Here is a 13,117-nt window from a genome sequence, read left to right as displayed (position 1 = left end):
GCGAAAAATCAATAACTTTTCATTTAGAAATCGCGTAATTTCGGTGAACGAATTAAAAGATATGATCAACTGAATTATGATTGACATTGATTGAAATTGCTTTTGAAACTTGTTTGTAAGATTGATAAATTGGATTTTTGAATATTACCAGTCAAGTAAATGAATCCATATATAAGGCACGTCTCGGTTTGTTGAATTATTGTCAAAATTGACTTTTTGAAATGACTTTGGATAACTTTTGTATGTCGATCTCGAGCATTAGGATTGTTATACACTATGACCTGACCTAGCTTGATAGACATTTATTGACCAATATATGTTCTCTAGGTTGAGATCTACGATTATTTGGTAATCCGAGTTTCAGTCACATTTTGGTGAACGACTTTATATGCTGCTAAGGTGAGTTTCATTTGCTCCCTTTTTAAATGATTTTGCAATATATATTTTTGGGCTGAGAATGCATGCACTTTAATTTAAAAATAATGGACACAAGTACATACTAAATTCTATACCGAGTTTGAACCGAAAATCCCTTAGCTTTGGTAACTAGTAACTGCCAGTTATAAGAACTGGTGGGCGCGAGTAGTAGTATATGGATCCATAGGGCTTGATATCCCCGTCCGAGCTAGAGCACTAGCCTTTTAACAGACGTATGCTATTTGAGAAGCGTACACGTTAGTTTGCGTGTATTATTAAGATGATTATACAAAGGGTACTAATTATATATACGTTAAGTTTAGTTACCAGAGTGCTCAATCTTGTAGAATATTTTGATAAACGTTTCTTGATGAAACAACTGAAATCTTGTGATCCACTTTTATATACAGATTATTCGAAACACTAAAACTATGAACTCACCAACCTTTGTGTTGACACTTGTTAGCATGTTTATTCTCAGGTTCCTAGAAGCCTTCCGCTGTTTGCTTATATGTTAGACAAGCTATGTGCATGGAGTATTACATGACATACTTTATTCAAGGAAATGTTGCATTCACCAAATCATCACCATGTATCTTATTTTGACTGCATTGTCAACGGAAGTATTATTGTAAACCATTATTTACGGTGATTGTCTATATGTAGAAATCATCAGATGTTAAAAAATTTGAATTTAAATATTCATTTATGATATACCTTTTCAAAACGAATGCAATGTTTATAAAACGTATCATATAGAGGTCAAATACCTCGCAATGAAATCGATGAATGACGTGTTCGTCCATATGGATTTGGAGCGATCGTCACAATTCCTGTGCCAGAAACTGGGTTTTTGAGTTAAACTGTAAAGATAAGGAGAGCATTTTGGTCTTTTCACATGTAGAGGTATTTATAGCTTGAGATCAGATCTAGATCTCATTTCTACCTCATTTCTCACCTATACAAACACCTCCATTTGGAGCTTGGATCTTGTTGCATTCACTTTCTAGCTACTTTTTGGTGATGTGGTAAGCTCCAATTTCAATTTCTAGTGTTTAATTTGAGTTATGGCTAAGGTTTGGTTTATAGGTTGGGTGTAAGCCCCATTTCCATGTTAAATTGGGGATTTTGGTTAAGATTTGTGTACTTAGACTAAAAGACTCAAGAATTAGGGTTTAGTGTTGTAAAATTGGTTTGGTGAGTCTTAAATGGTTTTTGAATCACTAGCACATTTTTTTGTTAGTGGAATGGGTGTTATTAGGGTTCATGGTTGACCCAAATGCAAGTATTGATCTTGAAATGGGTCAAATGAGTGTAGTGTGATCAAACTAGCAAGATGGGGATTTAATCACTCAAAACTGGTATTAGTTAGTGTGTTTGGACTATAATCACTAGTTATTAGTGATTTGTGATGGTCTTGACCTAGTGTGGGTGTTAGAAGTGCAAATGGGTCATAATTGCACTATGAGTCATAAATGCACTAGGAGTTATGAGTTGGTAAGTAGTCAAACTTTTTTGTATGTTTAATTGTATAATTAATGTAATAGGTACATTGCATTGAAGGTTGCGGGGCCTTGGCATTAACTTTCACCAAAGTGAGAAGGTCAGTGGAATAATTATACGTGTATGTATATAATGTATTTACTTGTGTGGGATGAGTTGTGGGTTTAAAGTTCGTGAGTTCGATACCACATCGTGTTTGGCATGAGATGAGGGTTTAAAGTTCGTGAGTTCGATACCTCATTTGTCATGTGGGTTGGCGTGCGATGTGGTTTTAAGTTCGTGAGTTCGATACCACATTGAGCGTGACAGGTGGGTTTAAGTTCTTGAGTTCGATAACACTCATGGGGTTGGCGATACAATGCGTATGTGCACTAATGGTTGTTGTGAATACCGATGGTGTTTCGCGAGTACCATTCCCTTATGCTTATGGTTAACCATAATTATGTGTCGGTTGTATTAGCATGTTATATTGTGATGGTTATATGCTATTGGTAACGCTAGCTTGTGACGTGTTGAGGACTTTAGTTTGTACATTGAGATTGTATGTTAATTAAATTGCTAGCATGTATGCGGTATTTGAGTAAGTGTTTGCAAGTAAGTAGATTATATATGTATATGTATAATTATTGCATTCACTAAGCGTTATGCTTACCCTCTCGTTGTTTACTATTTTTAGATTCAGGTGCGGACAAGGGCAATAGTAAACTTGTGGACTAGAGACCTCCATCTAGTGGAGTTTTGGAGAATACTTTTGGCTTCGACCTATGTTGGGTAGTTTAACCCCAAACGTCATGCTCATGTTTGTTTGGAACTTAAACTTTGGGTCGAAGTTATATTTTGGAATTGTACTAAACTTTTAACACTTGAAGTATTGTACGAAACGTATTATTGTTATTTAAACTTGTATGGTGGTTTGAATACGTTCTGTAAACGTAACGTGGTGTCGCATTAATAATATTGATGTTATAAAAAAAATTTTATGTCGGGTTAATGACGGGTTGGGTCATTACATCTTGACACCACCTATAACAGATTGAATTAGGGCCTAGACGTAAGTTAGTTTAATGCCCTTAGATTATCAAGTGTTTTATATATATAAATATTTTAATTGTGGGTTTACAATTATTTGATGGTTTAATTAGATGCATTTTGTGACAAGGGTCACAAAACATATTATTTTTCATTATTAAATTTCGACTCCGTTAGGGCCGCCTAACGAATTACTTTTGATATCAGGTAAATACCCGTATGATATGAGATTTAGTTTTAAACACCCATTTATGTGGATAACTCTCACACTTTCCCCAATTTGTGAGAAAACCTCTTTCGTACCCACTCTCATGCTTTTGAAAACCCTAATCAGATCTTAAAGTGTTATTGAGTCATTGAAGTTTAAAAATGAATTTTTGCATCTCCCATAACTAGATCATCAGGTTTGAGCTTTGAATTCATGCTTAAATCCTTGCATAATTTAGGGTTGTGTTTTTGTGGGTTTTGGTGTATCTGATGCTTGGATATTGTTGTTTTTGATGTTAGAAGCATATTTGATGTTAGAATATCATTGCATATAAGTTGTATAAGTTTCGTGAACCATCAATCGATCAAAAACAACGCAAAATCTGGATCTTTGGGTCTATAACCCGTGAAACTACTGCTGCTACTTGTTCTTCATCATTCATGCGAACGAGCTCTCGTTTGTGCGAGCCAGAGTTTGAACATGGTCAGATTTTGCAAAGTCCTTATTCGTGCGAGAGAATTATGCTTCGTGTGAAGGAGATCTTCATTCGTACGAACCACATTGTGATCCATACAAACTAGATGGTTTTTACACTGAATATGTTGAGGTAGCTCATTCGTGTGACATAGATCTCATTCGTGCGAATGAGATGGCTCATCCGCACGAATGAGGGTCCTTCGTGCGATCGAACTATCAATTTATGTATGAGAATTTGTGATTATGTTATGTTTGATCTGTAGTTAGTAATGTGATACGATTACTGACTTGATGATGTCTTTTCCACGTGAAAAAGATAGAGAGAAGGCTCAGAAAGATTAGACCTCTGAGAAACTTTTGTTACTGGATATCGGTGAGTTGAACTATTCGTGGTTACGTATAAAGTATCAGATTATGCTACCGTGGTTATGTTCCTTATGATTACCTTGAGTTAGACTATGCTTGTTTGATTATATGTTTGTATGTGTGCACGTGAAGAATCCGCTATGTGGTAGCTTGGGCGGGAAGATGTCAACTAGGTCAAACAAGTTAGGTTCAAGTGTTACTATTCGTGTAGTATAAGAGCAAATGTTTAGTGTATCAATTTGGTATTAGAGCATAAGTTTCGCAGCATGCACATGTATGTGTCTTGTTCCCAAACTTAGAGTAATGTCAACCATATATGTGGAGATGAGGTTAAGTAGATGTAGGATGTATCTGTGTTAGTTAGATGTACTAACTAGTTATCTACTAAACTTTTGTTTGAGATGTTTTGGAGCACAAGTATGGCTATAGAGACACAAATGCTACTGGCCGCTACAGAGACACAAATGCTACTGGCCCCTCAAACCCTGGAACATTCAGAGCTTCAATTGAAGGTTATGAGTGAATTATATTCGGGAATTGGAAAGAAAGTTAAAGGAAGCTTAGGATAGAGTAGCTGCGTTGGAATTGGTCCAGTCTACAGGGAACTCAACTGATAATGCAGATGTTCCACCCCTTGGTTTTCCAACAACTTAAATTCCGACAATGCCAGTGGAAATACCTCACAACCATCATATCAGTTTCCTAATCAGCATCAGATGCCGCCACAATGCTTCATGCCACATTAGTTTAATTATCAATATCCTAATCCGATGGTGATGAATCCTTACTAGATACCGATGTTTCAGCAGGCGTTCGCTGAAACTAAGAAGAAATGTACTTACAAGCAATTCCTCGATTGCAAACCCTAGAGTATTCGGGAAGCTCTAATCCAACTAAAACTGTGAACTGGTTTAGGGAAGTAGACCGAGCATTGGATGCGCGTCAATGTGACTCGGAATATAGGGTCATGTATGCTAGTAGGTTATTGAAGAAAAGAGGTATGTTATTGTGGGATTCACTCATCATTGGTTTTACGAAAGAGCAGGTCAGTCGATGAGGTGATTAAACAATTTATTGATAAACTTTGGTTTGTGCTATGATGGTTTCCGGGTGAAAGGTTAAAAATTTAGCATTTTGTGAGTGTGATACTTTCGGAGTACAGAATCATGGTAAGGATGGCGACTTCACTACCTCAAGCATTTGAAATGGCTAAAATGGTAGAAGGTGATTTAATGGCTGCAAGAAGTAGAACTTCGGGATATGTTATTCCACAGTCCAGCCAAGCAACTAATCAGTCTGGTGAGAAATCCAAGAAGTCTTTGGGGAGACATCAGAAAGGTAAAACTAGTCAAAGTGGGGTTGGTTCAGGTTGAAAGAATGGTGCTGAGATTGTAAGTCGTCTCACAATGGGCCATGTTCAGAAGCAACGAAGATATGTTTGAGATGTGGAACACTAGGTCATAATTCAGAAGCTTGTTCTTTTCCTGAAAATGTTGTTGAAACAATCATTAGAAAGGTCACCGATTTGCTCAGTGTCCATCAAGAAGCATGAGTTCTGTGGCAGGGTCAGGGACTAGAACTGTGTTAGCCGGGAGGTTTACATCTTCTAGTGGACAGAAAAGGAAGAACCCTCAAAATGCAAAGGCTAGAGATTTCTAAATTTCAGTTGATGCAACAACTGCAACCAACGATGTGATCACTAGTATATTCTTAATCAACTCAATACCTTCTCGTGTATTATATGATTCTGATGCGAATAGATCTTTTATGTCACTAAACTTCTGTGATAAATTCGAATTGCATTCTACTATGTTACTTGAGCCTTAAAGAGTAGAAGTAGATGATGGTAAGACAGTACCAGTCACAAACACTGAAATTTGAATTTCGATATAAACTTAAAAAGTGACGGTTTTAGCTCAAAAATCAATTAAAAGTATTGATTATTGTATGAAAACGAGCTATGGATCAGGGATTTTGCTCTGATACCAAATGTATTCAAAAAACGAAAATCTAAACAATGAAATTCGTTGATCGAACATTTCCATACAAAAAGTGGTAACATGGTGAAAATGGGAAAAAGCTTAGGAAGGCTAGTTTGATAAGGTTAAATGTGCAACCCTAAATTGGAAGTAATGGATTTCATATATACCTCAAGGAATCCATTTACATTTATGGGTTCAATTAGGAGAAATGGTCCATTAAGCTAACGAAGGGGTAATACAAATTACATCAATAAAATTAAGTCATAACACCATAAACTCTCTTCCTTTTATGGTACCTAGTATAGCCCAATTCTATTTTCGATATTCATATGCCATAACTAAAGTTGATCTCAGATTGTACAAAGTTGTTTATGATGTAGGTTCATCGGGACTCGAAGCCAGAAGTGAGATGTTTACTAAATCAAACATATAATCTTTTAACCATTATTCATCTCTCTTTTGACCCTACCTTATCTAGATTAGAATTTGTTGTATATACATCAAGATAAAGACACTAAGTTGAAGGCCATAGATTTTGGTTTGTCAGAAGACGACATTTTACAAAGTTAAATTTGTTCTTGTAAAGTGTTACGAAAGTTTATGTTTGGTTTTTCTATGAAGCCCAACCTCACTCAAGAGCAATAGATATGTGTTGTTGATCAATAGAAGTTTACACAAAATTTAGATTTTCAATACGCCTCATCATTACTATAATTAAGAACTTTAAGCAAAAATCCTTTATTATTTAATTTAATATTTAAATATTAATTTATCAATGTAACTAATAGACAAAAATGGTGAATGGTAATCAGAGATATTTTTGACTTTTCACCTTTTTTTTTTCCTTTTCTAATTTTAGCTAAATTTCATTTTACCAACAAAGCCCCCACACTTTTTCGTAAATCCAAATTGACCCCCCCAAACAGGGGGTAAAGTGTCAAATAACCATTTTCATAAAAAATCTTAAATAAACTCCACCTAAATATTTAACGGATCATATCTTCTAGCTCGCAACGAGCTAAATTTTTTCGACACCATGTTAAACTCGAAATAATTTTAGGAACACAATGTCACTAACTATACGCAAAACATACACTTTTTTAAAAAACGCTAAATATTTGAAGTACTTTTCATACACGTTGATTTTGCGTTAAATTTTTAAAAGTCGACAATTCTATATCGAAACGCGGAGATGCACATATATTGTTAATTTAAAATAATATTTAAATCTTTCACGGGTTATACCTTTTAGTTCGACTCGAGTTTCGCTTCAACGACATCATCTTTAGCAACGAAATAATTTTACAAACTAAACGCAATAAAATACATTAAAAACCGAACCCCCGGCGCGAAGTGAGGGTTCGAAAACTAGTTATAACTACTATTCAAGGTCATATATAAATCGAGTTCTTTAAAGAGTAATGTTAACGTTAATTTAATAATAACGCCAATAAAAAAAATACCAAACCAAACAATTAAAATTTAATTATTTTTAATATTATATATATATATATATATATATATATATATATATATATATATATATATATATATATATATATGATGTTTTCTCAAACAATCAAACTATAAACAATTTTTAATACCGTAAAAAAATTCAATTTTATAGCTTTAAACGAATAATAAGTATATTAGCGGAACAATGAATAGTGAGTATATATATATATATATATATATATATATATATATATATATATATATATATATATATATATATATATATATATATATATATAGGGGCAGGATCAATGGGGAAGTATCAATCGGGGGGAAGCAAATATTTTTTTTTTTTCATTTTTTTTGGAATTTCTTTTTCCGGCATCAAGATCACACGAAAATATGAACATTTAGAAGAGACACTTCGTGATGAATGTTATTATTTAGGCGGAAAAATGATCGAAAAAAATAACATTCAAGATAATATTGTTCGTGAAGAATATGAACGTTTTTTTTCTTCATGTTTTGTGAAGTAAAATTTAGACCGATTTAGAGTTTAGGGTTTAGGGTTTAGGGTTTGGTGTTTTGGGTTTATGGAAAACACCAAACCCTAAACCCTAAATCCTAAACTCTAAACCGTTCGTGTTAAAAACTCAATCTAAATCCTAAATCTAAACCCTAAAACTAAACCCTAAACCCTAAATTTCTAAACCCTAATATTTAAACCCTATAAACCCTAATATCTAATCCCTAATATCTAAACCCCAATAGCTAAAACCTCAACATACGCTCGAAAAATACGATAATTGTTATATATTACTTCTTCGAGCGTTTTCCCGCCAAAATAAAAACATTTATCACAAAGTGTCTCTACTAAATGTTCATATTTTCATCTCATCTATAATGTTCATGAACAAAGTTTTTTCAAAAAACGAAAAAAAAAAGTTTTTGCTTCCCCCCGTTTCCCCCCGATTGGTTACTTCCCTCTTGATCTTACCACTATATATATATATATATATATATATATATATATATATATATATATATATATATATATATATATATATATATATATATATATATATATATATACACACACACACACACACACACACACACACGGTGCATGCTCTCATTTTTCACCCTCGCACACTAGGTAGCAAAACTCTAAGAATCGAGCTCGAGTTGCTTGGCAACTAATCGCGAAAATCTTGAAGAAAACTTTCCTCTCCTCGGAATCGAACCCGGATTGCTTGGTAACGAATCGCGGGCCCACTCTACTAAGGTTCGATACCACTCAGCTGGAAGGCCGGTGGTGTTTGTATAATATTATAATACTCGATTTCTTTATCAAACCTGTGAAATAATAGAGCATTAAAGTTGATCGATCTCCATTTGAATTAAAATCAATGTTCCAAGATGTTGTGAATTATCAACATGAATCTATAAAAAAAAAGTGGGACAAAATTCACATAAGTTTAATCATAATATTGTGAACTTCAGCCCCACCAACATGGTCTGAATTTTTTTTTTCCCGCAAATTAACGATAACATTAGAACGGATCCGAAGATCAACATGTACAACCGATAGCAAAGATTCCAACAACGAGTCGTAAGTAACCTAAACAAACCAAATTATACGGTTCATCAACTTGATGAAAAAACCCGTTTAATCTAGTATCTCAAGTAGCAAAAAGACTAATAAATGGAAACTTAACAAACAAATGCACTAACATAACATAAAATAAAAAACACAATAAAACGGCCAGAGCCTGTTGGTCTCATTCTCCATCAATAAATCAATGAAGATCCTGTCGTTAAATTTCAAAGACTTCCACCATGTTCAAATATTTTGAAATATATAGTTAGATGAAGAAACAACTATATATAACTTGAAAGTCGTTTAAAGGCAATCTGTGTGAGTTGTATAAAACCCATGTTAGTTGTGTTTAGTGAAATATACGCAATCTTCAAGGAAGCACAAAACACGGTACGTGTCAACCAATTTATAGTATGTAACCGATAATACGTTTGGAGTCTGCAATTAACACACTACAGGGAATAACGTCTTTAGCGGCGCAAAAAGCGCGAATATTGGCCAAAAAAGCGTCAGTTTTGGTCCTTTGCTGCGTTTTTGTGGCGTTTTGTATTGCACCGTTTAATCCTCGCCGCTTTTAATATCATGCGGCGTTATTTAGTGGCGCTTTCTATGGGATCCAGTGTTGAAATAATACAGATCTCCTTTTCGTGTCTTTACTTTGTGAACATATGTACCTAATTATGGTAGTCGTCAGGCAGTGTCGAAATGGACGTTGAATTCTACTAGTAATTGCAATTTTGTTGAGGCGTGAGCATAAAACAACAAGTACACTCAACCAGAGGCGAAGCCAGGAATATAGAATAGGGGATGCTTACGAACACTGAGGCAGTATTTTTTTCTTATTGGGGAAAAAAATAAAACCGTAGCAATTTTTTTGGGCAAAATATGGATGTTTTGGGGCAAAAATGGAGATTTTGGAGCAAAAAATTGAGGTTTTTAGGCAAATTATAAAGGTTTTGGGGTAAATTTTGAAAATTTTTGAGCAAAATTTTGATGTTTTTGGGAAAAATATGTAGGTTCTGAGAGAAAAAAATAGTTATAATAATTGTATAAGTTAAATATATATATATAGACAATAAAGACATGGTATAACCAAAACTTCTATTTTGAGTCTAAGTTTGTAATACATGATAAGTGTTAAAACTGTAAATTGTGTAATGTTAAGGGCTAAAAATATAATTCTTGCCGGTTAAAAAGATATGAAAAAAAAATACATATATCGAGTGGAACATCTGATTAAAAGTAACAGTGGGGCCCACCCCATCATCTACTTCATTCTCTCTTACCTGCAAACTCCATGAATCTCCCAAATAATTTCTTAGCAATCTCACATTTCTTATATAAATACACCAAACTCATATATAAACGCATCAGAAAATTTTTGAAGTCACTGGGGGCAGCCTCCCGCCACCCTACTCTGCCTCTATAGGGGATGCTTGAATCTTGAAAAGTTTTTTTCTCCATTGAAATACAAATTATATAGTGTATACAGAAACATGATTAGGGGATGCTTGACACCTCCAAACATCCCTACTAGCTCCGCCATTGCATCAACTGCCATCGACAATCTTCTTCCCCAACCTTAACCATAACAATCATATTTCAAATAATAGTGTTTGGAAAGTTATACTTAAAAATCAATTAAGCACGTTTTCTCAAGCTTAAATCTTGATTTTGAAAAAGTAAGGTGGGTGTCACTACAGCAAAACCCCTTTTTTAACTTTTGATTTTCTTCTAGCCTTTTTTCAAAATGCCCCTGTGAAATTTGTGTGGATAAAAAGCCTTAAATGGAAAATAACATGTTCCTGGAGTCAATATTATCAAGCTAATTCATGACATGTCATGTCATACATATTACTTTAATATTAGTTGATAGTATTATTTTATTATTATTGTTTACAAAGAAAGCTGTATTAGGGAGTATTATTTCATTTATATACTATATACGTAGTACAAATAACAATACTATAATTCATGAATTATGTAAGAGTATAATTTTTTCTTAGTATAGTACTCCGCATAATTCATGAAATATACGTAGTATACGGTGCAGTATAAGCTATGAATTATTATTGTTTTTATGTTTCTGAATCAACTTTCTTGTGTAACATGAATAAATCTATACTGGTAATTTTTATAGTTCACAATTTTATGTTCTACCTTTCATCTACAATTCATGAATTATCATTGATATTATGAAGTATTACATATTAGATTGATTAATGTTGTTGTAAAAAAAAAAAAAAAAATAGTAATTTTACATGTTAACTTATTAAATATTATGATTTACACAAACACACTCAAACTAATTATCTGATTATTACGTTATTAAACAACATAATCAAATCCAAACACCGCTAATCCAAGTCACATTTTGATACAACTGATTATTTAATTATAATTATCTAAAACGCAAAATCAATTTTCAAAATCCAAATCCAAACACCCCTAAGTTTTGGAAACTCACGTTAATCGTTAGAGCTTCCTTGAATATAAATAGCGAACATGTAAACAAACATTCAAACATTACTAGTTTCCAAGATATACCCGATCACCAATTATAACAAAAGATTTACATGATATTATCCTAGTTTATAGGATCTGATTCTGTTATTTCACTCTACATTACGTCACATAGTAACTCTAAACATTTCTCATCATAATAATGGTCTTTTATATTTATATATACGTTAGAATCACTTAATATAATTTTATATTGCCGATCATATATTTTATCTAATTTTGACCGTCTAGTTTACCATCGTTTATATAACCGTAAGTCAAAATATATCAGCGCAATTTAAAAAGTGTTATTATTATAATAACTCTTCAAAGAAAAGTTATCCGAACGTGCATGATATCAAAAGATTGAAAGGATACATATTCTATTTTCTTGATCGGGTTAGAAATATAAGTAGATGGGTAATAATCCTATTTAACTTAATCTTCATAGAAATAACATTTCCTAATTTTCTTATGATCATTTTTCATATAATCAGAAGATGAAGAAAAAGGTGCTGCACGTTTTTTTGTCACGTACTTTCCTGGATTCTCGTTATGACAGTCAATTAAATGTGGGAAGTTAAGCAAAGCATGAGTACCACGGTGCTTAAACGCGGCTCGATCATAGGCCATAGCGGCCTCCTCTTGTGTGTCGTACGTTCCAAGCCATAATCTCGCCCCTTTCTTCTCCGGATTCCTCATTTCGGCTGTGAACTTTCCCCATGGTCGTCGTCTAACACCCCTATATTTCCTATCGGGAATCGATGGTAAAACATTATTTTCGATATTCTTGATCACATGATCGTTAGATTTAACGTTGTCGTTCTCACACGGTGGAAATATCGATCCCGCTGAGAAATCAAAGTTAAACGGCATGTTCAAAATATCATTTGTATTTTGTGATGATATTTGTGTTGTTTGATCAATGATATGGTTTTGATTAGCAAAAGAATTTGTGACTGGAAATATATTGTCGCTATAGGTATGTAACAAGCTCGAGATCTCATAATCGTCAAGATTTGGCAACGGGCAGATTGGATCATCCATAAAAATGGACGAAATTTCTCGATCAATATTCGAGGACGACTCATCAGAAACCGCAGGATAGCTCAAATCGTTATAATCGAACATGGGAAAAACCACTTGGTTAAGATCGTCGAAGTAGAATTCCGAGTGATCGTCAAGAAGGTAAGTACGAATGGAATCAATGAGCGAAAAATCGAAGTCGAGTTGTTGAGACATTGTTATGTTTCAATGTTTTTGGTAGAAAAAATGGGACAGAAAATGTGACTAAGATGGTGAGGAGTGTTTGTGGGATATATATATAGGTGGAAAAAGTTGTCGATTTTGGTGACGTTTTGTATTAACTGTTATTATTTTAATAATAATTGAGTGAGTTGCTTTATATTACATTGACTGATAATGTTGGTTTATTTTTAATAATTGTGAAGTGCATGTGATTATATCAAAATTTGGATGCCCCCGAGCTGGTAGGCGCCGCCTATAGTATTCATTCCTATATTTTTATTTTCCAAATGATGATCACGTAATTATGTATGCTACTCGTAGATGTTATAC

The 13,117-nt window shown here is 33.7% G+C and overlaps 1 protein-coding gene across 1 annotated transcript; it reads right to left on the bottom strand.

Annotated features, from left to right (window-relative positions):
• Positions 1–11,977: 11,977 nt before the first annotated feature.
• LOC139902401 (uncharacterized) lies at positions 11,978–12,781 on the bottom strand. Its single transcript, XM_071885033.1, has one exon. It carries the CDS (start codon positions 12,779–12,781, stop codon positions 11,978–11,980), a length of 804 nt encoding a protein of 267 aa, XP_071741134.1.
• Positions 12,782–13,117: the final 336 nt, after the last annotated feature.

This window comes from Rutidosis leptorrhynchoides, chromosome 1 (assembly GCF_046630445.1).
Source record: "Rutidosis leptorrhynchoides isolate AG116_Rl617_1_P2 chromosome 1, CSIRO_AGI_Rlap_v1, whole genome shotgun sequence".
NCBI classification, from domain to species: domain Eukaryota; kingdom Viridiplantae; phylum Streptophyta; class Magnoliopsida; order Asterales; family Asteraceae; genus Rutidosis; species Rutidosis leptorrhynchoides.
Note: the sequence above shows the minus strand (reverse complement) of the source record. Positions and strands in the feature narration are given on the sequence as shown.